Here is a 27881-nt window from a genome sequence, read left to right as displayed (position 1 = left end):
CTCTGCTTTCCCCCTACCCTCCTTTTCCCTCATGGTGCTGGGACTACTCCAAGTAGTGGGGTGGTTTTGTGGCAGCATGAGGAGGACATCGATGTGCTGGCCCTCAGCACCAGCCCTATCTCCCATCATAGTGGCTAAAACAGGGAAAAAAAAGTATATTTTAAGGCCTCCGTGGGGTGGGAGGCTGTGGGGGGTGGACGCCCAGAGGGTGATGGTGACACCTGAGGGTGCCGGCCCAGGCCCAGGCCCAGTCATGGCCACCAGGGCCTTCTGGAAGGCAGAGCCACCAGGCTGGGCCTACTCATTGAGATGCGCCCCAAAAACATGCAAAACACCTGAATAACACCCAAAACCACTTAAAAAAACACCCACTCCCTCATTCCCTGCTGCATTTGGGCAAGTACAGCCTGTGTCTGATGCTCACAGCATTTACAACCTCAAAATGCAAACTAACTCCATTTTTTTTTTTTCCTCAGAGACTCTGAGGTCTTGGAAGGGTGGCTCTGGTAATTTCCCCTGTATTTACCAGCATGGTTTAATTTTCACCTTGTTTTCCAGCCAGGCAAAACCCATAAACAGCATCATTTTGATATGATGTATTTGTATTTACATGGTACATTTTAAAGCAATAGCTACATTGATCATACATATTAGAAACAATAAAAAAAGAAGTTAAGAACTAAAATGTACATCATACACTTGTATATATATTTTTTTACACAGAGGTAAAAAGGCTTATAAAAATCAATACAACAGGGTTTTAACTTTTAGTATATAGATACAATAATGATGAGGCTTCAGGCACTTTAATTTGTTAATGTGAGCAATAGCTTGAAAAAAATTTTCCACAACAGAAAAAAAAATTGGTTAATGTTTTGTTACCACAGATACAAAAATAAAATCTGAATAATTTCTCTCAAATGATTGATGTCAGTATTGCAAAGCTGACTGGGAGAATGCTACACACTGTTCAGCAGCAGTGTGGAAATTAAGGAGAAATATTTACAAAAAACACCCATTTCTATCATTGTGCCCTTACACCACTGCCTTCACAAACCAAATAACACACGCAGCAAAATCTACAAGTATTACAAAAACCCAAAAGGAGAAAAGGGAGGAAGAAGAAGGGAGGAAAAATAATAAAAAAAATAAAATTAAAAAAAGTTTTTTTTTTTTTTTAACTTTTATTTCCAGACATACAGAAAGGCTTGGAGTATGTCTACTTTACTTAAATAAATAGGGGCACTTCAAGACCGGACAAAAAGCTGTAAGATCTTTTTGTAGTGTTGTGCTTTATAGAGACAAGATCTTACAGATGTTTGTTTACATGAAACAACTCTGAGAACAGAAATAAAAGGAAAAGGTTGTTCCATTAAATTTTTTCGAGGCTGGCTTGATGTTTACTAGACACCATTGAGAGATTTGTCAACTGCTATTAGGCACAAAATATTTATATTTCATTCAGCAAACCCAGACACATCACCAAGAGTGTAACACTCCATCCCTTTTCCATTATCATTCATTTTTTTCCAACCAAAAGATCCCCAGCAACTGCTACAAATTAAGCCTACCAAACTCTATAGTGTATAAGCACATTGCATACTTAGTTCATGGTTTACTAAAAAGCTGTGATTAACTCTCAGAGGAACTGTTGGGACATTCCACCAAGAAAAAATGGCAAGCGTTCCTTTTACATTTATTTGGCAAAAAAAAAAAAAAAAAATCCTCTCTTTTAAGACTGATGTCAATGTGCAATAGAGGGAGGGAAAGGACATGCGCCCACTGGCAATTTACTGCAGAAAGAAATTATGGCAGGAACAGCAGTGCCAGCTTTGACAAGCCAATCCCTAGCTGCCTCAAAGTATTCAGATTGTACTATGCTAGTTAGAGCTCACTGCGCTAAATCATTTTTTTTTTAATAAAAATTATTTGGCTATTCCTTGTAATATATTAGAAAAATACTCTTTTTCCAGCTAATTACAAGCCTTGTACACAAGACAACATGACATTTAAAAAAAATTAATCTTATCCTGCTGTATGCACCTTATGCATCCACTTGATAAATCTGGGTGGCAAACTGGGGAGGGGAAAGCGGGGGAGACACTTCAGTCTGGCTCCTGCAAAGACTCACATGCTTAATCCTACACACAGAATCACAGAAATGCTGGTTGCACACGCATTAAGTTGGGACATCTGTAAGCATCTGGAGGATTGGGACCGTAGGTCAGGAAATGAAAGTGGTGGTTAACAACCTGGCTTTTGATTTTAAATACCTGCTTAGACTGCTAAATGTAGTTTCTACTGTGGATGTGTATGTTCTCATGCTCATGTATTATACAGAAAAAAATAAACAAATACTATTTTCCATACAATCCACCACTTAATGCAGCATTTCCCCAGAATTGCCATGGATTACAATAGTGCTTTTGACATTGCATTGTTAATAATTCTTTGCATAACAAGAACTTTCCCCATCTGGAACCTTAGTGTTTTATTCTCAAATCATGACATGGCTGGCTAATGAAGAAGTTCCCTTCTTTCAGGCAGAACTCTGAAAACACAGTTTTATTTTTCCAAAGTTATTTAGGGAAAAAAGAAAACACTAAAATTTAAGTTTCCCTTTCAAGTAGTGGTCTGAAATGATTACAGGTAAGGAGAACTACCAGATTCTCAATGGTTATGTGACTATGGTAACTGAGCCTTGCTTTCTGTTCATAGAACTTTAAGAACAGAGAAATAATTTAAGATGTTTGCTGAAGGAAATGACGATGGACTCTAGAAGAGAAACTGCAGCTTAGATGGCTATTTTGGCTTTGGAAAATAGAACAACAACAACAAAAAAACAAAATAAAAGAAAACCAGTGACAGAAATACTGTGTTGTGGTACAAGTTTGTTACTAGCACATCTTCTATACACACAATAAATTGACGGCAAGTTAAAATATCTTCCAAGTGAGATTTCATTCACTATACCACCCTGTTTTGAGAAATGCCAAAACTTGCTAATGCACTGATGGTACCGAGCAAGCAGAGGCAAAACGGACACAACCTGGAGATGTTCTACAATCCACCACCATTTAAAGCAGTTCTTTTCTCAAACTCATTTTAACTGAAAAAATAATATAAACATGTACAAGAGAGTCTGTTTGATTACAGATTAATAATACAAAAGTCTATGCTGTACGTTAGTTAGTTAGAACACTTGATGAGCAAATCAATGCAGTGTGAGCCCCAGACGATCAAATGTAAAGTGATCCAAACTGGTGGTTTCTGGATGCTGTTGGGCACAGTGGCTGCATCAAAATAAGTGATCTTAATGCTCAAAAACCAACGTGTTCCTTGAACTACAGGAAAAACATAACACTCTGAACTCATCTGTAGTCATCCAGCAGCTTTGTGTTTTCCACCACAGCACCTGCACATGACCCCACAGTGGTGACAAGCCCGAAGCGGCAAGTAACAGCACATACATGGAGCAATGAAAGACAAGGCGATAAGGGCCATCCACCGGAGGCAAAACATTTCATCACTGGTGTCACACGAGCAAGGATCTGTATAGTCTCCTTCCGGATCGGACATACAGTGATAGAGCATAGTGTCTGCGCACCACATACAGCTCACTCGACGGATGCAAGTCTTGACGCGGTCTGGAGCATCCTGGCATTGACCCCGTTTGTTCTCCTCATGATTGAACATGTCCCTGCAGTACACGCACCGCGACCTCTCACCATCCTCCTTCCGTCTGGGCTTGAATTTGACGGGTTGAGTCTTTATCACAGCACCCTTGATATCTTCACCCAGGTCAAAGTCTGAGTTGTCTACGTAAGGATAAGTGTATTCGTGTTTTGAGGCCTCACTTTTGGCAAAACGTACGTAGGAGTCCATGTCATCAGGATCAAAGTTCTTTCCTCGCGCTGGGGCATGGCGATAGTCCTCATATCCAGTCATCCAAATCTTTTCCCGAGGATTGATGCGTACTATCTCCTCATCGTCATCCGGAAAGTTGACGTGCCGGTACGATCGTGGTGCTGACTGTGGAAGCAGGGATGGAGAAAATATAAATAAGTTCAATTTTCAATGAGCAATTACTTTCTCCTTGCTTAATGAAAAGCAAGTTATTGAACAATTTTGATCTTTGTACACACTTTGGTGTGTTTTGACTGAAAAAAACCACACCCAACAAGCTAACAGATCAGTGCGTCTTCACAAAGTGCCCTGCTATCTGTAGGAGAAGTATGGTAAGCATTTGGCTTTCCCCCATAGTCCAACTTTCAGACAGAAAACACACTTAAAACTAAAACTAACTGAGAAGGAGATAGAAGTGGGGATCTTCTGAGGGATGGGGGGGGGGGAAGGAAACCAAACACTCCACAGACTTAGCTAATGACAGAGACAGTCCTTTATGTCCTAACAGCTAACAGAGACAGAAACCTTACTTGTTCTAGATGGTAGTGGTCGGAACTATAATGGTCGTGAAGGTGTCCACGAGTGCAAATTCTTCGATGTTCGCTGGATGCCGGAGAAGCCAGAGTTCGCACGGGCTGTTCCCTTTTCTGAGAGGAGTTGGAGGAGCTATCTGTAGCATTCTGTTTTAAATGGAAAGGGGAAAAAACTTGTCACACATTCAGCTGTTGCAGCACGCAGTATTAAAAAGAAGTGTTTTGCCACTCACTGACTTCGCACACACCTGCAATATTGGCAACACCTGACAGCAGGCAGCTTCATCAGGTTTCACAAAGTTCTTGAAAGAGGCAGATCTGTTGCCAGGCCGTAAAATGTGTTGCCACACACATGGAAAAATTAAATGTGCCATAGCCTACCAGTGACATATTCACTAACACCACTCGTATTCGTTTGGCATATTATTTGTTGTGCTGGGCACCGCAGGATGGCGAACATTCACACTAGAAGTACAAGGTTAAATGATTGCATCATTTGAAGGAGTTTAAGTCCTGATGCACACCCAGGACTGAAAAAAATCTGGTAATTTTGTTAATCTTCAGGAGTCCCATTAAGATAAAAACTTCTTTATGCATTCTTCTCCAAACACTTGCTGAGTTCCAGTTCATCACAGACTACTTAAATAATCAGCTTTCCTTTAAAAATCATTTTTTTCATCTCCTTTTGTCACTAATCTCCAACGTGCAATGAATGTTCCTTTTATTTTTATACACTCCTGCCTCATAGTGCTCACTTTCTTTAGATTAATTATTATATCATTACACAGTAACAATCATGAAACGGCAAAATATGCAATAATATGCTGCTGCCAATACCTGCAGCTTCTTAATGTATTTATTTTCTTTATGTATTATAATAATGTATTATTATTAGAGAAATGCACAGCAGGTGACCAGTCTTAGCCATCCCTTCTCCATAGCCCTTCCTTGGTTAAAATACCTTCCATCCAATATCCAGGCATTCAGGACTTTTGCCCATTAATTCTTTTCATACGTTGGTTAGACTTTTTCAGATTACCACAAATATCAGAGGACGGCTGTTACATGAGCACCCTCTCGATGGTTCCTTTTACACATCAGTACTGCTGTTGACAGAAAGGCTGTAACGTTGCAATTACATCAATTGCAATATTGGTGCCTTGAACTAAGAAAAATCTCCATCCACCTTCAACTGTCAAGCTGTGGCTGCGGCTAAGACAAGTCCAATGGAGACGTTTTCATTTTCCACAGCAGTTAGCAGAAAGACAACCCCAACAGAGGAAGGTAGTTATATCAACACTGGCAGAAGACTGGTTTTACCTGAAAAACCTTCTCTCCTCGTCAAGAATGCGCTCTCTAAATATTATTTTTCAATGAATTGTACTAAACATGTCTCTTACTCCCAGAACACAAGACCAGTCATTGTGGCCATTTGTTTATTCTGAAAACAACGCCTCGCAAGGCTCTGTCCAGAGCTGAGCACACCTTAAAGCACTACAACACAAAGTATGTGTCGAACCACTTTAACTGGCATAGCACTTAAAGGCACCGAACTGCCAGCTTATTTTGTTGAAAGCAAATACACAGATCTGGTTGCAGCGTAATGTAAAGTCAGGCTGGGTTATCCGAGACGTACAACAAGCAGGATGAGTTTGAATGTCTGACCCACCCATTGTGAACAGACTTTTAATTCACGTGGGATTGTTTTTTCTTTCCCTTTTTTTTTTTTTTAATAATAATAATAAAAAAAAACCACAACAACAAGTACTTAGAACAAGTCTTAAGATATGTTAACAACACCTATAAAATGCAACTGCACTGGTATTCATTTTTTTACTATTATTATTTAAGTGGTTCATCAGCCTAGTCTTCATTTCTCCCTAGATAAAGACACTTCACTTCTGGGGTTTAAGCACTTCTAAGCTAACTTTTCTGCCTCTAACTTCAAGCCCTACTGTATCAAGCACATTCTGGGGACACTTCAAAATAAAACGAGAAGCTTCTACAAGCAAGTACTTCAAAATAATATTAAGCTTTCAGGATATTTTGAAAACCTTCCTTAGGAGGGTTAGGATTTAGTTACAACAGCCGCCTCCTACAAGTACCTTTCCGCAGCGCGGCGTGTGGTGCAGACTGATGCAGAGCTGTAATTTCAGCTTCTCAGAACAACAACAGAAAGGCACACACCCCAGATTCCGGGTAGTTTTACCCTGTAGCATGCTCTTAAAGTTAAACTTTGACTGTCATGAGCCAAAAAGGAGGCAGGGCTTAGCAGAGTGCTGTGCCAGCCAGCAGGACCCTTCACCTTCACTGGAATTGCAGCCGAGCCCTGCTGGGACAAGCCTTTCGTGGGTACGCTCCAAAAACATCGTGGGTGCTCATGGTCAACGTAATGAAGCCTGGGAAACTTACTCAACTGGAGTAGGTGGCACACGTTGGCCTGCAACCCTCTCGCCCTCCTAGATGGAAAAAGAAGTCCCAAAGTGGATGTAGCTGCTAGATAATCCCTTGTGGGGCAGCTGGGGGCTGTAACCAGCCCTCCGAGAAGCGTGATGCTTGCTGGATGCGTGCACGGCCTCGCTGGGAAGGCCTCATTTCTGCAACAGGCAATTGGAAGAGAGGCTGGAGTGATTTCTATCTAGCCGGATCCTTATCTGCCCTTGCTTTGCTCCACACCTCCTTCTCCTTCAGAGCCAGCAGGGCGACCGGGCCTCTCCTCCACATGTGTTGACATGGCTACAAAACCTGTTTGCAGCATACCAAAGAAGCTGCGGCTCAGGCCTCCGCATTAACCTTATTAAAAATTGCTTCATTTCCACGTTCAATGTCCTCAGATTAGAGGGGCACTTTGCCAACACAAACACTTTGCTCCGAGCACCCAGAAAGGTAGAAAGCAGTCTATCCGAGCCCAGGTCTCCATTCACTCTTCTGGAAAAAAGTTCATGCTGCCTCCTGGATGGTGAGGCTGAAGGAAACTGCTTGACAGACGCAGTATCTGCTGGCTCACCTTGCTGACTATCAGCTGAAATAAGCACTGCTACTTTCCAAAAAACAGATCCCTCACCAAAGCTTCAAGCTTCCATTGAAGAAAAAAGAAGGCCTTCAACACATAGGAACAAATGGGTTGAAGATTTGGATGTAAGAGGGGGAAATATTTGTCCCTCCCAAGCAGAAGGTCTCCAGTGAAGCCCCCAGGCCTCTACGTGAGCTGCTGAGTGTACTCATAAATAAACTGAAAACAGGGTGAACAGCAAGAAGACAAAACCTTCTCATGACACTTTAGTTACTCAGGGAAGTAAAAATAAAAGCTGACCCTGAAAATTTGCTTAAGAATCTCATAATGCTGAGATGCTAAAAAAAAAAAAAAAAAAAAAAAAAAGCTAATTATCACTAATATGTAAAGTGATGAGAACACCTTGATCTGACACGTGCAGTGATGTACTATCAAACAGCTATTGCTGCTCAGGACAGAGGTCTTGGGGTTAAAAAACAGCAGCTCCCAGTGCTATAGTCAGGACAATCGGAGGCCTGGGGTGCCTTCTGAATACTGGTTAGCTAAATAGAGGAGGTCTGTCCAGCCTGGAAAAGAAATGATGGGAGGGAACATGAAGATGGGAAGGGAAGAAGTCTGTAGCATCAGGAGCCCCATGGGCAAGGAGAGTAGGAAGTGATTATCCTTCTGGTATTCTTCAGAAGAGAAGAACACAAGGCCTTCAGTGGGACATGCTCAGATAAGCCTCAAACAGGGGGAAGTATTTCTGACAAATCCCAGGGTTACAGCTGGGTTCAAGAAGCCACATGGAAGCTCTCAGAAAGCAATCAAGGATCAAAGGTATGATGCTCAAGCCCTGAAAGTTGGTCTGTTTCCTTAGCACCGCTCAACCACGACTAAATCTGAACCTGGTGACAGTCAGACACATCCTCCAAGAAAAGGACGTAGCCCGTGGTGGAAGCAGAGAGCAATTCCTGCCCCACACAAGACTGGGCTGGGATTTGCAGTGAAAATTTGGGGGAGGATGACAGAGTGGGAGACACGAGAGGTTTGTTGCAGGTCACCCAAATACAACACACTTGCCTATGGGAATAAATCTAGAAAAGGCATTGTCTCCTCCAGAGCCAGGCAATCAACCATTGGTCTCTCAGAGAAACGCTGTCTTCCCCAAAGCCAGTTGAAACCAATCTGGTTCCAAATATTTTTTTTTTCAGGGGAACTATTGAAAACATGCCCGGTAGCCACAGAAGAGAAATGAACCCAAACCTAAAGCTGTTGGAACAGCGAGTCCGCAAAGAAACGCCGTTTCAACACGCCCTCAACGCACAATTAGAGAATTTTGTGCGGCACGTACCAGAGTTTTGTGATTGCTATGGCGGTCGCGAAGCCTTGTGGTTTCGCTGCTCGGATAACAAAATCATTAATCATGACCATAATAGCAATTTTATAAAACCCGTGCAACACATTTCCTCCTGCGAGTGAGCTGAACATATCTAGGCGAGCACACGTACTGCATGTTTGATACGGCCACTTGGAGAGAAAACAGTCCTTTTCTACACACAAATGCTTGTACTGCGATCACTAAAAAGAAAAAGTGTCCCCGGCCCCTGTTTCCCTCTCAGAATTTAAGAAGTGACTCATTAAATTAAAAAAAAAAATAATCCCTAGTCATTAGTAAAGAAGATTATGTTAATCATTTACTGCAGTTTACTTCTCATTGAAATGGATTTGTTACACAAGAACGGCTGGCTAATCAGGTGCCTAAGTAATATTCTGAGATAAGCATCTATCATAAAAACAGATGAAAAAAAAAAAAAAAGAAAGCTTTCCCCTTCCCCCATTTCCCAGCTACTGAACTGGACAGATCACCTTGCCTCTAATGGCTTCACTGAATAGTTTCACCCCTTGTGGTGCAATACCCGGGGTGGCCAGGAAAAAGAAGACAGATCCATCTCCAACTTATGAAGCGGCTTGTCAGAAATCAGTTGCCTGAGGGAATTTATGGGAGCTCTGCTGCTTGCAACTTCTAGAAGTGCTCTCAGCCAGCTAAAGCATTACCAAGTCTGCTGTCAAGATTAATTGTGGGTCAAACAAGATGATTTGCTTTTTCTCTAGGATTTTAATGGCTCCACGAGGTAGGGAAGGCGATGGGGAATAGAAGTATCATGATGTTGAACAAGCAATTTTGCAAGTAATGGATGGCTCTAAAGTAATTGGAAAACTGTGCCAGCCTGGCCTTTCGACAGCAGAAGCTGTCTGTCTGTGAGTTAACCTGCTGTCTGCTGCCACACGTCGCTGGGCTTCTCTCCCACTGCCGTGCAAGCTGCCTTTCTGAACCACCCCAATCTGATGGGGTCTGTCTGTGCCCCACGTGGAAATGCAAAACTCGGTGGGTCTCATCTTTGCCAAGGCATTCTTCAGCTGCCAACCCTGCTGCTTTCACTTTGGGAAGCCCACACAGGCTAATGGGGGGCCTGCTTGATGTCTGATCATCTGAAAAGACATCCCCAGTACGAGAAACCCAGCTCCATCACTAATTCATGGCTTAGGGATGAGCCTGGAAAACAGACATGCGACAAGCTGCATCCTCCCTGTCATCTGGAGCCCGTTGTTTGTGTGCTCTGCCCAGGTGCAGTTGTGCTCGGGAGCCCCAGCACAAGCGAGCAGGGCCCTTCCCATTTGCTGGAGAAAAGGGAAAACACAGCTGCGCTATCGATACGGAAAGGAAAAATGATAAAAGTCTGAAATGGTGAAGCAAGTGAACGGTACGGACCTACGCTCGACTCTGAGGTTTATCTGCAGAGCCTCCGCTGTTTATGAACTTCACAAAGAGGAAGTCTGAGAGCTATTTTGGACACACGGCACCGAAACTTCCACCTTTCCAAAGAAATTAAGATAAAATATAGTCTCCCAGTACTCCCTCAGCCTAATCTTGCAAGAACATTTCTTTCCTTTCCCCTCCAGCTTTTATTTTTAAGCCTTAAGGGACATGGCTGCTACTGAAAGTCACAGAGAGGGAAGAGCAAAATTTTTAGTTTTTGTCTCTAATTGCTCTCTACTCAAGAAAGTTAGAAAAAGATTTCACATTTTTAATTCATCTCTGAATTGTCCTTGTGTGTTCAAGAGAGCCCACTTCAAGCAGGGCTAAGATTACCTAGGTATTAAGGAAGAAAAAGCTTCATTGTGAAGAATCTGTAAGATTTTAGATTTCTGTCTCCTGACCACAAGATTTTACTTTGTCCTGACAAGACAAATCCAAGGAAAAAAAAAAAAGCATGTGTCCAATTTCTGCTTGTTTCGTATCACAGAGGACAATTTTTACTAAAGACAGCAGTTGTATTTGAGAAAGCAGCTTCTATGCATTTTGGAAAGTCTTGAAGCTCTTCTCCACAAAGGATCACGAGAGCTGCATCCAGTCCTAATCCTAACAGAGAGCCTGCAGGAAAAACTTCGCGTTAGATCATATTCCAGTACGGCTCAAAGACAAATTGGCCATACGCAGCTCTTACAATAAGCACGGATTCAGATTTTCTTACACCAGAGCAGGACTATAATTTCTCAAACGTTTGGACCGCTTCCTAGTCCCCATTTACACAAATACCAATATCAAGTGCAGAAAGCCAGCTAGCTTTACTGCTACCTTTTTCTATTTTTTAAACTTCTGCGGTTAGAGCACTGAGTGCCAGAAACATCCCGGTGGCTGTGCTGCCTTTAAGTCAGCAAAACTTGAGGAACATTTACAAGGACTCTGCGCACGAGATCATCTCCATTAAGCTAATGCTAAACCCGCTTCTGGCACCACGGGTCAGCTCTGCGTGCTCCACAGATGTGGCTGAACGACTGGCTCCCAGGTCCACGATGAACACAGGCAAGTCAGGCACAGCTAAAGCGATGTGGCGAGCCATCAGGTGTGCTACGGGGGAAACCTCGGCGAGATTTTTCTGTTTCACCGCTCGCCGAGATACAAGGCAGCAGAGGCAGCGCTGGGCGGACAAAAAGAAGTCCTCTTAAAACCCAGGAGCTGTTTAAACCAACTGGTTGCTTACGACCGGCTAGGGACAGAGGCAGGCTTTTCCTTTTAGCACAGAGGGCTCCACAAATCTTTTCACGCCTCGGAAATTACCTCCTGGTGCAGATCACAGCATTGCCGGGATGATCAGCTGCCCAGTATTTGTGTTCCTACAGCTCCGCGAAGATTAGCGAGGCCTCCCTCCCATAACAAGTAACATTAGCCACGCTGCTGAAGCTGATCCTCTTCTAAGGCCACGAGAGATGGCCACCGAGGTCTGCACGGGGCCACACTGCCACGGGGAGGTGACAGTCCCTTCTCCCTCCCATCGGTCCCATTATGTGGCTGAGGAGCCACAAGAATCCAGCCCCAAATCTCTCCAGCTGTATTTTTAAAGCACTTTTCTGGCTGGATCTTCTCCCCAAGCCCAGCTCACCACACGTAGAGGCTTGTGTCCTGACGGCACAGGAGGCTCTCAAGGTGGCCTAGGGGGCAGAGATGGGTGTCTGGAGCAAGGCACCATTGCTCCAGATGGGTGTGCTGAGCAATGCATGCACAGAGAGGATGGCGAGAGCCTGCGCGGCTCGCAGGGCAGCCGGGAACAGATGGCTGCACGCAGCTCGCTGCTGAATCCCAGCTCCTCCACGCTGAAATGCCCAGGGAGGGGGAAAATAGGACCGGGGAGGGGGAGTGCTAACAAAAACTGGACTAGCTGAGCCGCAAGGATCAGTGCACCTGAGCTGTTCACGTCTTTGCTACGTAGAAATTAAACATTTACCCTCTAAGCATGCTCCTCCTATGCAACACGCTCAGATGCAAACAGAGGAGAAAAAACAGTTAAACGCAGACTTCCCACAGCAGACTGATACGATATTTTAAGAAAGCAGTTAGGGGTCATTTATTCACACAGTTATGAGCATCCACGTTATTTTCGCTGGAATCCATCCCCAAAATAGAACCCAACAGCTGATGCAAACTTTTAAAATACCCTCTTCACATGCACTGCAAATATGTCAGGCTCCGCTTAAAAATGCGGTGGTACTGACTCCTGCCTTGCCTTCCCTCCTCGCAGACAGAGACAGAGACAGATGAACTGCTCGCCCTAATCACTTCTGATTTAATTTCCATAAAATATTTACGAGGTGGAGGGAGAGCAGACCCTTGGCAAAACACATTAGGCAGGTGAGGGAAGGGAACAGGGCTATCGAGATGCAGTTGTTTACGGCGCATCTCAGCGCTGGGCACAGGTCCACGCCGAGCTCCCGGGGCTTTTGTAGTCTATGGTATGGTTTTGGTCGTCCCCAGCAGCAACCACCACATGCCTGGGGGCGAGGGTGGTGTCATCATGCTGGATATTTTTTGTCCATCGGAGGATTTTCTTTATTCCTCACTTTTTAAAAGGGGGGAGCCTGTCACTTTAAAGGAACAATCATTCTGGAAGCCTCATGGAAGAGCACATTGCATTGTTTAGCTTTCCCAAACTCCTCCTTCCTCTTTGCGAGCTCTCCAAGAAAATAATAAAAATAATAAAATCGAGAGGATGAAACCAAACTATGGTTAGACTTAGCAAAACGCGGGCGCACGCTCCAAGCAGCTTGAACTCTCCGCATTTTTTCCCCCCCTTTCCTTTATTTTTTTCCCATGCCCGCTACATGAGACAATGGGATTCAAACCAGATTTTTGTGCCTGAAACAGCATGTGGAAATGGCAGCCCCTCTCCTGAAAAGCGGCGCCGAGATCCTCGTCTGCCCCGTGGTTCTGACCCAGCTCTCCTCCTGTCACCGCCGGGACACGAGGTCCCAGTGCAGCAGCACCGGGGGGCAGGAGCCTTCCCCCTTTGCCTCCCGTGCCAGCTGGGATGCCTGGCCCAGCATCCTGGCTTCATCCAGACCCGGCGGCGATTCCCTAATCCGTCCCGCTGCGGTGCAGGAAGCTGTCAGTCATCGCGCCGCCCGCCAGCCAAAGCTGCTTCTTCCCGACCGTGCTTGCACCCTGTTTTTTTTGCTTTCTGCCTGCTGCCTTCAAGACACCCGAAATCAGCCAGTGTCCCTGCTTTTTGCTCATTTTGCTGTGTTTTTTTTTAAAACGCAAATGGGAAACAGCAGGAGCTTTGCAGCAGCACTGGGAGCTGCATCCCTCGGCTGCCGTCTCGTGTACGGTGCTGAAGTTTGGGGGAACTCTCCATGCTCCTCTCGGGCTTCTCGCCTTGAATCTGGTCCCCCTCCTACGCTCCTGTACGTAATGCTGAAGAAAAGCAAGGCTAAAATCAGGAGGCCTCAGCCTCGTTTTGTAAAGCTCCATTGAAAAGCTGAGATACGCCAATCCTCTGCGCTGCGATCACGCCGGAGACAGGCTGTACTGGAAAACACTCCCCGCTAAGTGCCTGGTTCACCTTGACCAGCACGGCACCGGGAGGAAAAACATGCGTGCCACAGACACGGGGCAGGTTGGCATGTTTGCACATTCCCTTCCCCAAAGGTCAAATCTCAGCGCGCTCGCTGCCCTTCTAGATGGCACGGCAGCCTCCACACACACTGCAAAAAAGCAAGCGGAAATTCACTGCACGCTTCTCTTTCATTCCCTGGGAGAAAAAAAATAAATAGAAATCAAGCAGAAAAAAAATAATGAAAAAGGAACTTTCCTCACTGCCACTCTCTTCCCAATTTTAAAGATGCTGCACTCAGGTGTGGACTATTTAAAATAAAACCCCAGCTGGCTCTGCCAACACCGCATCCTCCGCTACAGCCCAGCAATGCCCGGGTCCTTGGGAGAACAAAGCCCACCTCCAAGGGCACCCAGGGACAGCAATTTGGGCTGTGCCACTGGCTGATGTCTCCCCAAGGCTCCCCACTTTACCCATGGGACCATGTGGCTAAATCTGATCAGTATGCTTGATCCAGGTTAAAAAGATGCTTTAAAATATAAAAAAAAAAAAAAAAAAAGAAGAAAGAAATCCATCTCTCCCCCCTCCATTTCACTGCACATTAAGACAGGGCGATTTCAGCTTGGCTATGTTTTGTTTCCGACACGTCTGTGCTTTAAGCACACCAATGCACTAAAACATTCGGCTGCAGATGAATTAAAAGGGAAGGCGCTCGTAAACAGCTTCACACTTTAACTCATCACATAGTTCAAGTACATTACTACACAGCCAAATTATTTTTCGGAAGACAAACATTCAGCTAGCTGATTGCAAGTGTGAAACGGTGCTGCGATGCGCTCAGAGCCACAACTCCTTAGCTCCAAACTCCAGCTAGCACGGCACCGGTCGATTCACCTTCAGACAACAAATCCTACCGGCAGGTTGCTGCTGGCCCTTCTCCTCCAGAAGCCTCCAGTGGCTACATGTTATAAGAAAACAAGCTTTTGGAAGCTTGGAGATCACTCAAATGAATGTGAGACTGGTCATATGCAACAAAAGAATTGAATTGAGTGTGATACTGAAAGAGCTGGCATGTTTACCTATGCCACCCTGTCATCATTTAAGCACAGGAGTGTTTAAAACAGAATAAAATAAAATAAAATTCTCCTCTGAACTGCTGGAGCAAGGGAAAAAGGGCAAGCTAAGCAACAACCCATCCCTAACTGGTGCACAAAGTACAGCACTTACAAGTTCTGGCAAGATGCAGCTATAAGGAAACTTCCATCGTAGCAGAAGATCAGATTTCAGCTTCCTGCAGGATATATCCCAATCCCACTGCAGGCCCAACTGTGTTTGGATGTGGGAACGGTACAGAGCCAGAAAACACACTATAAAAACAGTCTTTAGAGAAAGAATTGCGACAAGAGAAATTGCTTACCCTCAGCAAAGCAGTTTGACACATCCACATCACCGCCATAATTAGCTGCATAAAAACTACAAGACAGCAAGGCTCAGGAGAGCTCAATATGGATATTATCTGCTTAATAATTTGTTCCTGAACAACAGATGCTCCTCGCCTGTCTTCATGCATACACGCCCCAAATGCTACGGGCTCCGAGCAGGCTGCTATTCACCACGAAGGACCGCTTCCCTCGTCCAGGCTGCTAAAGAGACAGGTAGTGCAGTCCTTGCAAAGGACGTGGGCATCTGAAGACTGTGTGTGGTGAATAACCAGGCTGATGCAGGTTGGTTAATTAAAAGAAAAAACAAAACAAAACAAAAACAAACAAACAAACAAAAACCATTAATTTTTTAAAGCCTTAAACTGAAGCGCAGCGCATTTGGTAACTGATCTCTAGCAACAAAAGCCTGGTTTTCCCACCAGAGACTGACCTGAAAGCAAGAAGTAATGCAATAAATACAATAAAGCAATGCAGAAATTGTGCAAGACCTCTATTTCCCCCTCCTTTCTTTCAAAGAAAGCAAGGTTTCAAATCTACGCCATGGTTATCTCTCCCATCAGCTCACCTTAGCTCTTCATTTTCATATCATGAATCTGCAGTTTACGTAAGAATAAACAGATTTCATGTAAAGTCTATCTCCACAGCTTCCACGCCACGGCAATTTTTGTATTTCCTTCTGCCCACAAGAGAGGCTTTGAGCAAACAAGGACAACTCATAGGGTGAAGACAGTAATTATGGCTTTGAAGGACTGAAGAAAAGAGCAGCTGCCATTCCGGGTGACACCTCTGTCTCAGGGACAACCGTAGCGGATTACTGTCAAAAGTAAAACTTGCTTGTATTTGTAATAAGAATAAGAAATAAATGCATTAATTTCCAGTGACACTTCGGAGAAATAGGAGGTCCTGGAGGAAAGGGGGAAGCACACTGCTACGAAAACCTCTGGCTATGACAGCAGAGAAAAAACTTTCCATTTCATTTTCCCTACTGAAAAATCTCTTCAGGTGTCATTGTCTGTTCCCCTGGACTGACAGAAATTCATTACAGGCAAAGTCAACCTGAGGAAAGGCAGAAAAAAAGCATAAAAGAATCTGGTTTTAAAACGGTTTGGAATCGAGGACTTTTTCACTATTTCAGTAGGGTCTCCTGACCCCCAGCATAGAAACTCCTCCATGGAGAAGCTGAAATACCCTGGCGATTAAAGGGAGGAAGAAAAAAAGAGCTACAGATACACCGATAGCTTCAGACTCCCCAGCTACCTTGGTAGTGGGTCTGCTGGAAGAAATCAAGACAGATTTCCCAGGGCAGGAGCAAGAAGAACGCAAGCTGTGCTCTGATGTGATAAATGGTGGCTGCCTCGGTGTAACGCTGAGTGTGCACGTGCAGGACTGCGATGTGCAGAGTGCTGCACACAGCTTGAGGCACCCAGCTATGAAAAACAGCAGGAGTCCGAGTCCAGTTCATTTCTCTTCATTTAAGCCAGGGAAGATTTATTTTTTAATATGTATTTTAATATATATATTTGAGCCTGCTGGTATCTGTGTGTGAATTTCTTTCTTCTTGGCAAGCATTTCTTTTTTAATCTGGATGAGAATAGCTGTGGTTTACAACACCAGCCCCAAATCCAGACATCAGAGGATGTGGGTAGGAGCAATGAACCCTTCTGCCGTCTGTGCATCGCTGAGCAGGAAGAATAACCCAGGTAATGCCACCCAGCCCTATTGCTGTGACGGGTCCCTAATCGCTCTGCTCAGCCTTACAGAACAAACAAGGCGGATTTGCTCGCAGTGACAACCTAAGCACCACACCCCACCACCCCCAGACAGAGCTCTGCGCCTCCAAAAGAAGCTTTTCCCTTCTGTTACCCTATCTCAGCCTTAAGAAAAAGGCAACAGCAGGCTCTTGCTGCTCCTCATTCCCCAAGAGCAACTCATGAAAGGTATAAATCTTGCAGCTCGGTGCTTCTCTATGCTCAGCAACATCGTTTTCCGCAGAGGGGTGGGATGAGGGATGCTCCAGCCTTAAACAGAGCTCACAAGAATTTATAAGTACAGTCATCCAAAGCGACTGGGCTGGGTCTCTACATATCTACTTTAAAGAAAAAGAGATACAGTGGTTCTTTAAAAGAACCATCTGAACGTGAAACGACCAAGCCAGCAAGAAAAGTTAGATTTAGTGTTTATCTAACTAACATAAATCTTATAAATTTTAATAGTGAGGCTGTAACACACTTGAGGCCCATATGGGAGATGAAAGTAGGGAAAAGGTTTCATGGAAAGGCAGCAAGGAGAAATCTGTTTTTTTAATTATGAAACCAGAAGAGATGCAAAGAGGGCTGTAACGTTAACAGCTGCCACGACCCGCTCGGCTGCAGCCATCCCTTCCAGGACTGCTAGCAGCATCCACGCCACAGGACAAGCCTCCTGGCCCTAATGTCCCCAGGCACAGGAGCAGTAGGACTTTGGGCTGAGAAAGGGGCACGAGGGGTGCGGGATCCCTCCAAGCACGCAGCCCCATGGGGAAAATGAAAGTCTGGAGGTCGTGGGGGAGAAGCCAAGCAGCAGGATCCTGCTTACCCACAGCAGTGAAATGTGGAGAGAAAGCCAGGGGTAACCTTGGTGGCAGCAAAATCCATTCAGTTTAGCAAAGGAGCAGAGTATTGTCCCTGTCTTGTAGCTGGGGAACAGAGGCAAGAAAGCTTTTAGCCAGGACCCCATAAAGTCTCCAAGAGAAGCAGTGGACTGTGCCTGTATGTCCACAAACCCAAACCTGTAGCTCAGCCACACTCTTCCATCTGCAAAATTCTGTCAGTCTTATTTTCAACAACAACAAAAAAATCGTATTTTTAAAATTATTAATTACACGGAACAGCTATCATTGTAACATGAACATCAGACTTAGTAAGGTTGGGTTTCTTTGTTTTCTCCCTCCCGCTCCCCTTAAGCCAAAAGAGGGCTGCAGTCATTTTTAGGTTCACAAAGCAGAACAGACATGGGAGCCGTTGCTCCTCCTGCCAGTGGGTGTCTTGTCTTTAGCACTAAAGCAGGCACAAGGCTGCGGATTTATCTGAAAAACACATGAGCAGCATTTCAGCTGAACTGGTCATAAGGTTTCAGAATGAACATCTCTGCTTTTCGGGTGGGTTGCTAAAAGAGACCATTTCAGGCACTCTGCAGACTCTGGAAGACATTGACCTTTCTTTCCTTGGACTCAATTCACATTTTTCACTTCATGGTCATGTGGGATTATTATCTGTAATTGAAAGTAAAAGTGTAGATTAAGGAAAAATTCTGCACAAGAACTCAATTATATGGCAAATGCTGTGGCTGAAGAACTACAGAATGTATTTGGACCTTATTAAAAGGTACTTCTGAAGTGACTGTTAATTAAAGAAGCCTGAAGATGCAAACTAGATGGATGAAGACAAACAACAGTCTCAGACCATTGCAAAGACAATGTTTCCCCCAACGGAGACAGAACGGATGGCTAGTCTTACTCAGATTGCATCTCTTGAGAGGACGATTTATAATGTACAAGACAGGAGAAATTTATTTGCTAACATATGGAAAACATTTATGGGCTCTACTGAGGATCTGGAATTAAAGAAACACAACTACATATTGTTAAAACTTCTAAATGGAGATTTCATTTCAGAAATAAGCATTTTTTCCCCTGAAGTCAGTGACATTTATTTCTAGATACTTTTGCTTTCTGCTTTACGAGGTATGGCTTTCCAAACAGAGGCCTGAATTGGTTTATCTAGCTGCTACAGGTCTAAAGCACAGCAAACTTAGTAGAGTCTTCTTTCTAAAGACAGAATCCAGCCTTCAAAACAACGGGCAGGGTGCACACATGCCATAGGGATGGGCAGGGTACTGCTGCCCGAGTTCTTTTACCAGCTGAGCTGGCATAGCAAAAGCTATGGGCATGAGAGAGATTAAGGCCACCGACCCCAGCAATGCTTCTCAAGCCACAGCTGCAGATAATTCACCCCCTTGTACCAGAAAACAATCCTCCATTTAGCCCCACAAGATCACAGCCTGATGGAGAGCCCCAGCAGCAGGGCAAGCCTTCCCAACCTCTGGGCAAATAACCTAAAGGATCCCTAGTGGGATCACAGGCTGGCTGGTGAGCCACTGAGATGGGTGCCATACAAGTTACACACACAAAAAATGCAAGAAGGCATCATCCCATGGAGCAGCACCGAAGCTAATAAGATACAAGACAGCACAAACCCCTTGTTTCAATCAATAACCAACAGTGCTCATGCGTAACGAGGATTGGGTTTTTCTTTTTAAGCCGATGCATTGGTGCAAGCGCTGATGGAGAGGTGCGGCGATCTGCAGAGCAGAGCAAGCAACTGGAAGTCTGGGCCGGCTGTGGTCGAAGTGACTGAAACGACTTCAAGGAGAGGAAGGACCTCGGAGCAAAGTCTTTGAGGCAGCCGTGCAGTGGCGACGGCTGGGATTTTCAGAGCCGCGTAAATGACTGCTTAAATGACTCAATCATGCAGATGCTTTTGAAAATTCTGCCACACGCAGTTAAGTTTATTCATGCATGTGTGGGAGAGGGGGAGGACTGTGAAGATTTTAATAACTACCTTAGGAAATAAAAAGAACAAATGTACTTTCTCTTTAAAACAGAGCAAAGAAACCGAGCCCTAAAAATCCATTGCTGTGGCTGGGGAAAAAGAGCTTACAGGAGAGTTGTAATAAAGTTGTGTGAGCAAGGATGACCAAATGGACTGTGAGACGCAAGTCCAAAAGAAGATGAAAGGAAGAATGGAACAGAAAGGTTAAAATAAACTAACGAAAACAGTGAGGAAAAAAAACAACGAACCCACCACACATTAATGTCTTCCAGTCTAAAATCTCTCTACACTTTAGTGTTTTATTTCAGGCTTATGCAGATCTCAGGCTTCACCAGCACCAACCAGGCTCCACAGGTAAATGGGAATTCAAGGACTTCCTTCAACCCAAGAAAACAGGGAAGAGATACTGGGGAAAAACCCTGATTTTTTGGGTTCAACCCACCCATCCCTGTGACAGCTCGACAGCAGCACCCCATGAGCTACCACCATCGGCGAAATCCCCTTGCTACGCTGGAGCCCACCCAACGTGCCAAAACGTGCACAAAACCCCAGCAGAAGCCGAGGTGTGAAGGTCCCCGTGGATCCCAGCTGGGTGATGATTTGCACGCGGATGCTATCGAGCAGCTTGTTCCTCCCTCGCCACCGAGCATCCTACCCATAAATATCGTCGCGGTGGGGGGTGATCTGACACCTCGCTGGGGTCAAGGAGAGGGGAACATCTCGCTGCGTTTTGGCTGAATACGGGAGGAGTTGGAGCTGTTTCGATGCAGCCGCTGCGTGGTCCGTCCAGCTTTCCTGGTGTGAGGCAGCACGTACTGAATGGCAACAGCCCTCCTCTTGGTTCAAAGCACCCTAAGAGTTTAAAAATCAGCACAAGACGGAGCTGGTGGAGAAATACAGGAGCACTCCCAGCTCCCTACACGTCAGCTGGCTGGGCTTTAGTAAAAATAAAAAATATACCCTTTGCTATTTCTGTAGGCTATTAGGCTACTTTTCGTTGCTTTAACACAGAATATTTCTGTGCCTCACCCAGCAAGAGCTGGCCCATGGACGCCCACCTACGGCACATTTCGGAGATCAGCCCCACTCGGATGAGCACAGAAGAGCCGCACACGCTTCCAGCACAACGTCCAGCCCGGCAGAGCACTGCTCGCCTGCGGACTCCAGCCACTTTGGGGACAAAACAGCACAAATTGGTAAACCGCCCCGGCTCCAGCGGGGCCTCCCCCTGCTCGGTGCCTATAAATCACCCCTGGCAGGTAGCTGGGAAGCAGCTGCTAATGATGGTTTTGCTGCGGAGCGCAGGAAGTCACCTTTTAACCCTGCCTGCTGTTGTTTGTCTCCCCGAGCCGTGACAAAAGGACAGGCGCGGACAACGTGCCAGCCATCGGGTCAAAGCACGGCAGGAAACCTGGTCCCACACCGGCCAAAGTCGCCCTAAAAAAAAAAAAAAAAAAAAAAAAAAAGAAGCAAACCACCACCTTTCGACTTCGGGATGCTTGCCTGCAGCCGTTTCCGAGCGGCTTGGCGGCACGTCTCCCCATCCTCAGCTCCTCCCTGTTTGCCCTCCAGATGCAAGGAACGGTCCCAGAAGATGTTTTTTCGAGCGAGGAATCGCCTGCAGCCACACATCCCACCTTGCGACCCGTCCCCACCTGCGCCGCGGGACAACGGGGGCATTTATCACGGAACGAAGGCACGCACACGTGCGCCCGAGGGTTTGCGAGCGGAGCCGGGCAAATAAGTGCAATAAAACAAAGTAGTCATTGTGAGTGGCGTTTTTTTTTTCTTTTGGCCCATGGAATATCCGTGATCGGATTACAATTTCATCCGACGTATTCACTGTTTTTTGCTTTTTCCCCCCTCTTTTACAGCATGTGAGTGCAGCGGGGATGGAAGCTTCTTCTGTTTCAGAAAAGCTCCAAAATGCATCTTAGACCTTACCACAAATTAAATACAAGCAACTCGCTCCTACTTAAGCCACCGCTGGTTAGGTAGATCGCATGTCACCGTGTCTCTCTCCAGCTGAAAAACGCTTGCTTGAACTTTCTACCTTCACGTGCTCGCAAGACACCTTCAGAGTTGGCTTTTGCTCAAAATAGCAAAGTCAACTTTTCAGAATTTCATTTCCTTGACTGCACACCTGAGAGTTGGCCACCTACTGTAGTTTGTGGGAAGGCTAAGGACAGAGAGAGAGAGATAAAGAGGTGCACACACCACTCACACCAAGGCATATTAAACCAGAGAAGGATTATTTGCTCACTTTCAGCCCTGACAACATCTGCTCTGCTCTGTCACGGTTTTCACGTGGCAATGGGAGCCCAACAGAAAGCAAATGCTTCTGCAAAAGTTTACCTACTTGCATCAAATAAAACACACCCACTGACCAAACAAGATTAAGGCCGGAAACCAATCCCAGGTAATAAAATGCAAAAGAAAAAGAAACACACTAACTTTTAAACCTGACCATGCAAAACCAGAGCATAAAGGAGAATGACCTCAAGGGAGATGAACTTACTGTGAAGACATCATCGTCACCGACCTCAGCCTCGTTGTGAAGCGTTGATGAGGAAGTAGTAGACCCTAGAAAGAAACATTTTTTTTAAAAAACATGACATTGCGTTTTTTTTTCCCCCATTATTATTAGGTTGGTGAACGTTTGGAGGCTAACAACTTTATGTGTTGGATATATGTAAAAGAGTGGCTTAAATTAAGGAAGAAAAAACACCTGCTGCTAGCTGTGTTGGAAAGGTAGAATCTGAAAGTGTTTCTTGACATGTAACTGCATGGCTGCCAATGCTAATTAGCTATGTTAAAAATAGTATTTAGCATTTCCAATTGCAGAAGGCTTTCATTTCTGAATGGTAAAGCCACATACTAAACAGTGCTCACGGCCAGACCCTCAGCTGTCAAGAAACCACACATGGGTTATTCTTCATCTATTCCTTAAAACTGGAGGGGGAAATCACCTTTTATTGAAAAACAAACCTCACTTCGAAAGGGGAGAATTAGATTGTGCTTTTTTATTGTTGTTGTTGTAATTTAGGAAGTTATTAAATACTGTAAAGGTCTGCTGTGCTATTAGCTATTTGTCAGAGAAGCATCCTTCTCCATGTAAGCAACATGAAAGGAGCCGAAATAGATAAAACCACGAACAAGACTAAAATACTAGCAACTGCTCGGAAAATGGGAAGTTTTATCAAAAAACCCTCCTTATGACCTCTTCCCACACCCCACGGGTGCCCCCTGAGGAGCTGCTTCATTTGAGTTTGAACCACATTGCATCCCTGAGTGAAATAGTTAAATGCTTGGTACCACCTTCGCTCTGGAAATTTTTCTGAAGTAACGTGCTTTATATAATGCTAAACTGCACCAGCCCCGGCTGCGTTCGGTTGCGTAATCACGAAGATGTGCAGAGCTAAGTGTGAAAGCCCACTTAAAACCCTAAGTAATGTGAAAACATTCATGCCGTTTGCTATATTAGCTTTAAAAGTAAAAAAAAATAAAATAAAAATCCAGACTCCCTCCAGAGCTGCCCAGGATTACTGTACTTGTGCAGAAAACTTAAAGATACTTCTGATGCTACATGAAATAACCTACCAGATAAAGCAGTGACTTAATAAAATGAAGCTTCAGATGCACGGTTTGTTGTGCTTAATATTACCTGCTAAATCTGATGAAGTGAACAAAAACTGAATGCTAAGTGAAACCCAAGGCCTGACACTGTGTGTGCACGTGCCAGTGATTGTTTTTCATTCAGAAAGCCTTATTTGGAAGTTAAGTAGGAGCACATTCATGAGGATCAGACTGTGCTGTTAATGTGATAAATATAGATTTGCTGATTTTGAAGTATCTGAGATACAGCAGAACTTGATTTTAAATACTTCCACTGTAAAATGGATTAGAAAGAGCAGTGTAGGATCTGCCCCATAGCAGCACCTCTAAAATACCACTCAATACAACTGAGCTATAACTCTGCATGGTCCTGTGCCACAAAGATAAAACATTGCTTTTATGACTCAAAACACTTCCCAGTTTTGGCATGCAAGGAAGCAGGGGGTCTAAATGTGACTTGTTGAGGTAAATGGCACAGGAAAGAGCAAATGAACAACTAGTTGGGAAGATCCTTCCTCAAACCGGTGAGATGAATATTTACTCCCCCGTGGCACTTTCCTGGTAATTCCCTCCCAGTAGCTACCACTTCCATGTTAAAGCAAGGACATCCAAAAGCTGAAGCTGTCTTAGGGAGCAAACGTCCTCAAAACACAATTCACCAAAACCAGATGGACACAACACTGCTCTGATCAAACGGGGTGAGGAGGAGAAAGGCTTTAGAGCACTGAGTCCTACATAAAGCGGCATGGCTAAAACCAAGCAAAGAACCCATAATGAATTCATTTTCGTTAAAATAAAATAAAGGAAAGTAGTATTGAATTATGGCTGTATTATGACTGATTGCAATGAGATGTGAAAAGGAAGAATTTATGACAACTTCAAAGCACAGGCAATTCAAATGCATTTTTTAACAGAATTAAAAAAAAAACAAAAACAAAAACAACAACACAACAAAGTCTTCAAGAGCAACCATTCAACCAAGCGGAGACAGACAAAACTAATTACTGCAAAAACAAAACAGTTTTTATTCAGCTCCGTGCAGGAATTCATCCTATGATTTAACAAAGACTTAGCAAAACTAAATTCGGCTGCACATAAAGACGAGCCCGGGCTGTTGCTGTCATCCCAAGCACGAAACCCAAGCCTATCGAAAAAGCATTAATAACAGACCAGATAATAATTAACGGGTGAAATCCTGACAGACCAGGCCAGATACGATGGGAAAATATTTGGACTTAAATCCCTTCCCTCCATAAAGGATTAGGAGACACAGCTCTCTGAAGTGAGCTGGGGCTGGCTCGGATAATGGATAATGCTGGACTACACTTGGAAGTGCTAGGGAGAGACTTTCAAGCCCAAGGCTTGATTTTAAACCCCTGCATCTTCCCATCTCCTAGCTGCAAACCCTCTTCCCCAGGTCTCCATGCACCTCGGTACCTTCAATGAGGTCCTCGATGGCTTTCCTCACGCCTCTGTCGAAGGCCCGAGCGTCAGCGGGGCTTTGAAAAGTGAGCCCAAACTTCCTGTTGTCGACTTTCCAGTGGTGGAAGGTCGGGTTCGCCTTGGTGTACACCAGGTCCTTCTTCACGAAGCACTCCAGCACCACCTGGGAGGGCGCGAGCCCAAGAGAGGAGCAAAGTCACTTTTCCCACGCGAAGGACAGAGCTGTCACCGCTTCAGCCCCGACCAGAGCTTTCCTCTCCCCAAAAGCAAGCCAAGTCATGATTCGCGCTACACTGGTCGGGGAACATCCTTTCCTACTAAATTATGACTAATAAACACCAGACACTTTAATTGTTCTCGTAACCATCACACATTCATCTTCTTATTAGGGTTTAAGTAGGTGCTCGCTTGCTGGAGCAGATTTAGGAGGTGCTGTTACATTCCCCCACCTTTTTTTTCCTCCTTCACCCCCCGGACACTGCCGTGCCAAAATCCATTTCTAGGGAGATACCCAAGGAGAATGGGAATGGCTTCTAAGTCTTCCCCCGCTCCCCCAAAACCATAAGCATGGCTCAAAAATAACTTCAAAAAAGCATCCCAAGCAAAACAGCAATGCAAAAGACAAGCTGTACTTTATACAGCTTTAAAACACCAGAACTTTTCAAAGCAAGATCATTTCCATCTTGAATTATACTTTTTTCCTTTTTTTTTTTTTTTTTTTCCCTGAGCCTGTGTGGGGAGCCTATTTTTAAGCCAGCCCATCTCTTCAACAGGAGAGGATTTCAGAAGAATCAAATACATAAAAACACCGTAACAAAATATAACATCCCAAACAGACTCTGCAAACAGGGAAGTGGCTTTATTAATTTGCTTTGTACGGGAAAGAAAAGCCCTCTTTTTTCAGATAAACAGCTACCAGAAGAAACCGAGTGCGTCAATTCATAAGAGACAACTTGTCTTCATATTCTCACTCTGCTCGTTCGAACCCTGAGCAGCACGCAGCATAAATAATTCATTGCCGTTTTTAAAGGCTTGCGCTGCATTACTCAGTGCAATGTGACTGGCTTCATGGATTCTTTACACTTCAATTCACTTCTCACATACCCCTGCTAGAGCTGAGAAAAACACGGGCCCTTTTTCAAGGGATCAGAGGGGGATCTTGGCACACGGGTGTTGAAAATTTACCTGCTCCTTCCCGGTGGCAGCACGACAGCCCAGACAGCGAGAGACAGCAATTCAGTAACCTTCTAGATGAGGCTGGGATTATTTGTCCGATCTGGCACTATCTGCACATGCCTTTTTTATTTTTATTTCTTTTAAACTTGCACAAGAACACAATAGCATCAGATTCGGGATAATTCTCATTATAAGAACAGACAAAAGTTGAATTAGGTTCTATTACCAGTTTGTCTTTCTGCCTTTCACCATGGATTAGAAATCCACTTCTTCCATTGCCCTCCGGGTATGTGACCTTGCAGACGCCAACTCTACTGAGACCGCCTCCTTCTTGTGGCAACCATCCCCCACTGGAGTCATCTCGGGTCATAACCACAGCTTTGACTCGCACAATATAGCTGTCACTGCAATGGTAACAAAACAAAACAAAACCTTTTGTGAGCATCACACAGTCTCATCGGGGTGTTTGTCTCGAGGGCGGTATTTGGACGGCACTCCTCCTCCCGCCGCAGCGCGTTTGCAGAGCGTATGCCCAGGATGGAGGGCCACCTCCCCAGGGCATGGCTGCTCAAGCCACTGGAGGGAAGAGACACACCAAACAGCCAGGAATGACCCCGTTGATCAACACAGAGATGGTATCAATATCAAACAACCCGTGGTCCCGGATGCCCTGTCTCTTAAGCCATTGGGGATGGGGACCAAGCCACGCAACACCTTGAGGCCAGCACCGCCGTGGGATGCGTTAGGGTCTCAGGTCTTCATGGTGTCAGAAGGAGCACGCAGCCCACATAACCCATGAACTCATGTTAGTGAGCTGGGGTTTGGGAGACGGCACTCAAATTCCGCCACAACTTGGACAGCCTTGCAGGAAAAACACAGCGCGGCTCCAGCTGGTACCTCAGAAGAAAGGAGCCAGGAACCAGCTTAGCTCAGATCAGCAGGACCATGAGGACCACACCATGTCTGTAAAACAGCTCCACCACCTCCCTGAGGGGCTTTCAAAGGCGGCATGCCATAACCTTGAAAAAAACTATTCTGGAAGCAAGCACCCACTGTGCCAGGTCACAAGATCCTCCTCAGTGGGGGCCTCCACTTCCACAGGCCTCCCCTGCATCCCTTCCACAGGCTCTTTGCTCCAGTGTCTGATGGGGACATCAGTCCTCACGGGGAGGCCACCACAGCGTGGCTGGACATCAGTTTGCAGTTTGTGGGCCTGGTTTGTGGGCCATGTTGGGGGTCTTAGTAGCTCTGCAACCAAGACACCCAACAAGGCCCACAAAGGCACCATAGGGCACTCCAACCTGGGAGAAAGAGGGAAACACTAACACGGGCTAAGAAAAAGGACACAAAAGAAAATTGCAGAGGAATTGTCCATCTCCAGGTCTCCAAGTGAGCTCATCAGGACGAAAAAACTCAATCTTTATGGGGCTCCAAGAGGATCCCTAGGGGAAGAAATTCCTCGTTTAGGAAAGCTCTGTATCTGGACGTTTTTTGCAGCATCCCATGCAACATGACAAGAGAACAGGTCCTTTCTATCCAAAATTAAAGGCTGCAGCATTCTTCACGCAGAAGGAAAGCACGAATAAGTGCAAGGCTGCGGCAGGGTTCCTGCTGGAAGAGGATGTCTCACACCCATCTGGAGGACAGACCAAGGGATGGAGGTGGACATGCCTGGGACCAGCTCCTCCCTCCCCAGAGCAGGACAGATCTGCCAAAACACACTCTGAAATTTCCCCTTCGCCAACAATTTTTTTAATGGATACTCCAACCTTCTCGCTGGACCTACGTGATGA

The 27881-nt window shown here is 45.1% G+C and overlaps 1 protein-coding gene across 1 annotated transcript in view; it reads right to left on the bottom strand.

The window, feature by feature from the left end:
• Window positions 1–581: 581 nt before the first annotated feature.
• The window catches only part of SPRED2 (sprouty related EVH1 domain containing 2), a 59615-nt gene continuing 32315 nt past the window's right edge, over window positions 582–27881 (bottom strand). The window contains exons 2-6 of the mRNA XM_084283599.1: window positions 26315–26492; window positions 24907–25075; window positions 22373–22437; window positions 4437–4586; window positions 582–4032 (exon numbers count right to left, since the gene is read on the bottom strand). Of these exons, the coding sequence (XP_084139725.1) occupies window positions 3382–4032; window positions 4437–4586; window positions 22373–22437; window positions 24907–25075; window positions 26315–26492 (1213 nt within the window). The 3' untranslated portion in view covers window positions 582–3381. The remainder of the gene's footprint in view (window positions 4033–4436; window positions 4587–22372; window positions 22438–24906; window positions 25076–26314; window positions 26493–27881) is intronic.

Source organism: Netta rufina (assembly GCF_964035555.1).
Source record: "Netta rufina genome assembly, chromosome: 3".
Taxonomy (NCBI): domain Eukaryota; kingdom Metazoa; phylum Chordata; class Aves; order Anseriformes; family Anatidae; genus Netta; species Netta rufina.
The sequence above is the reverse complement of the archived record's forward strand: the minus strand, read 5'-3'. Positions and strand labels throughout refer to the sequence as shown.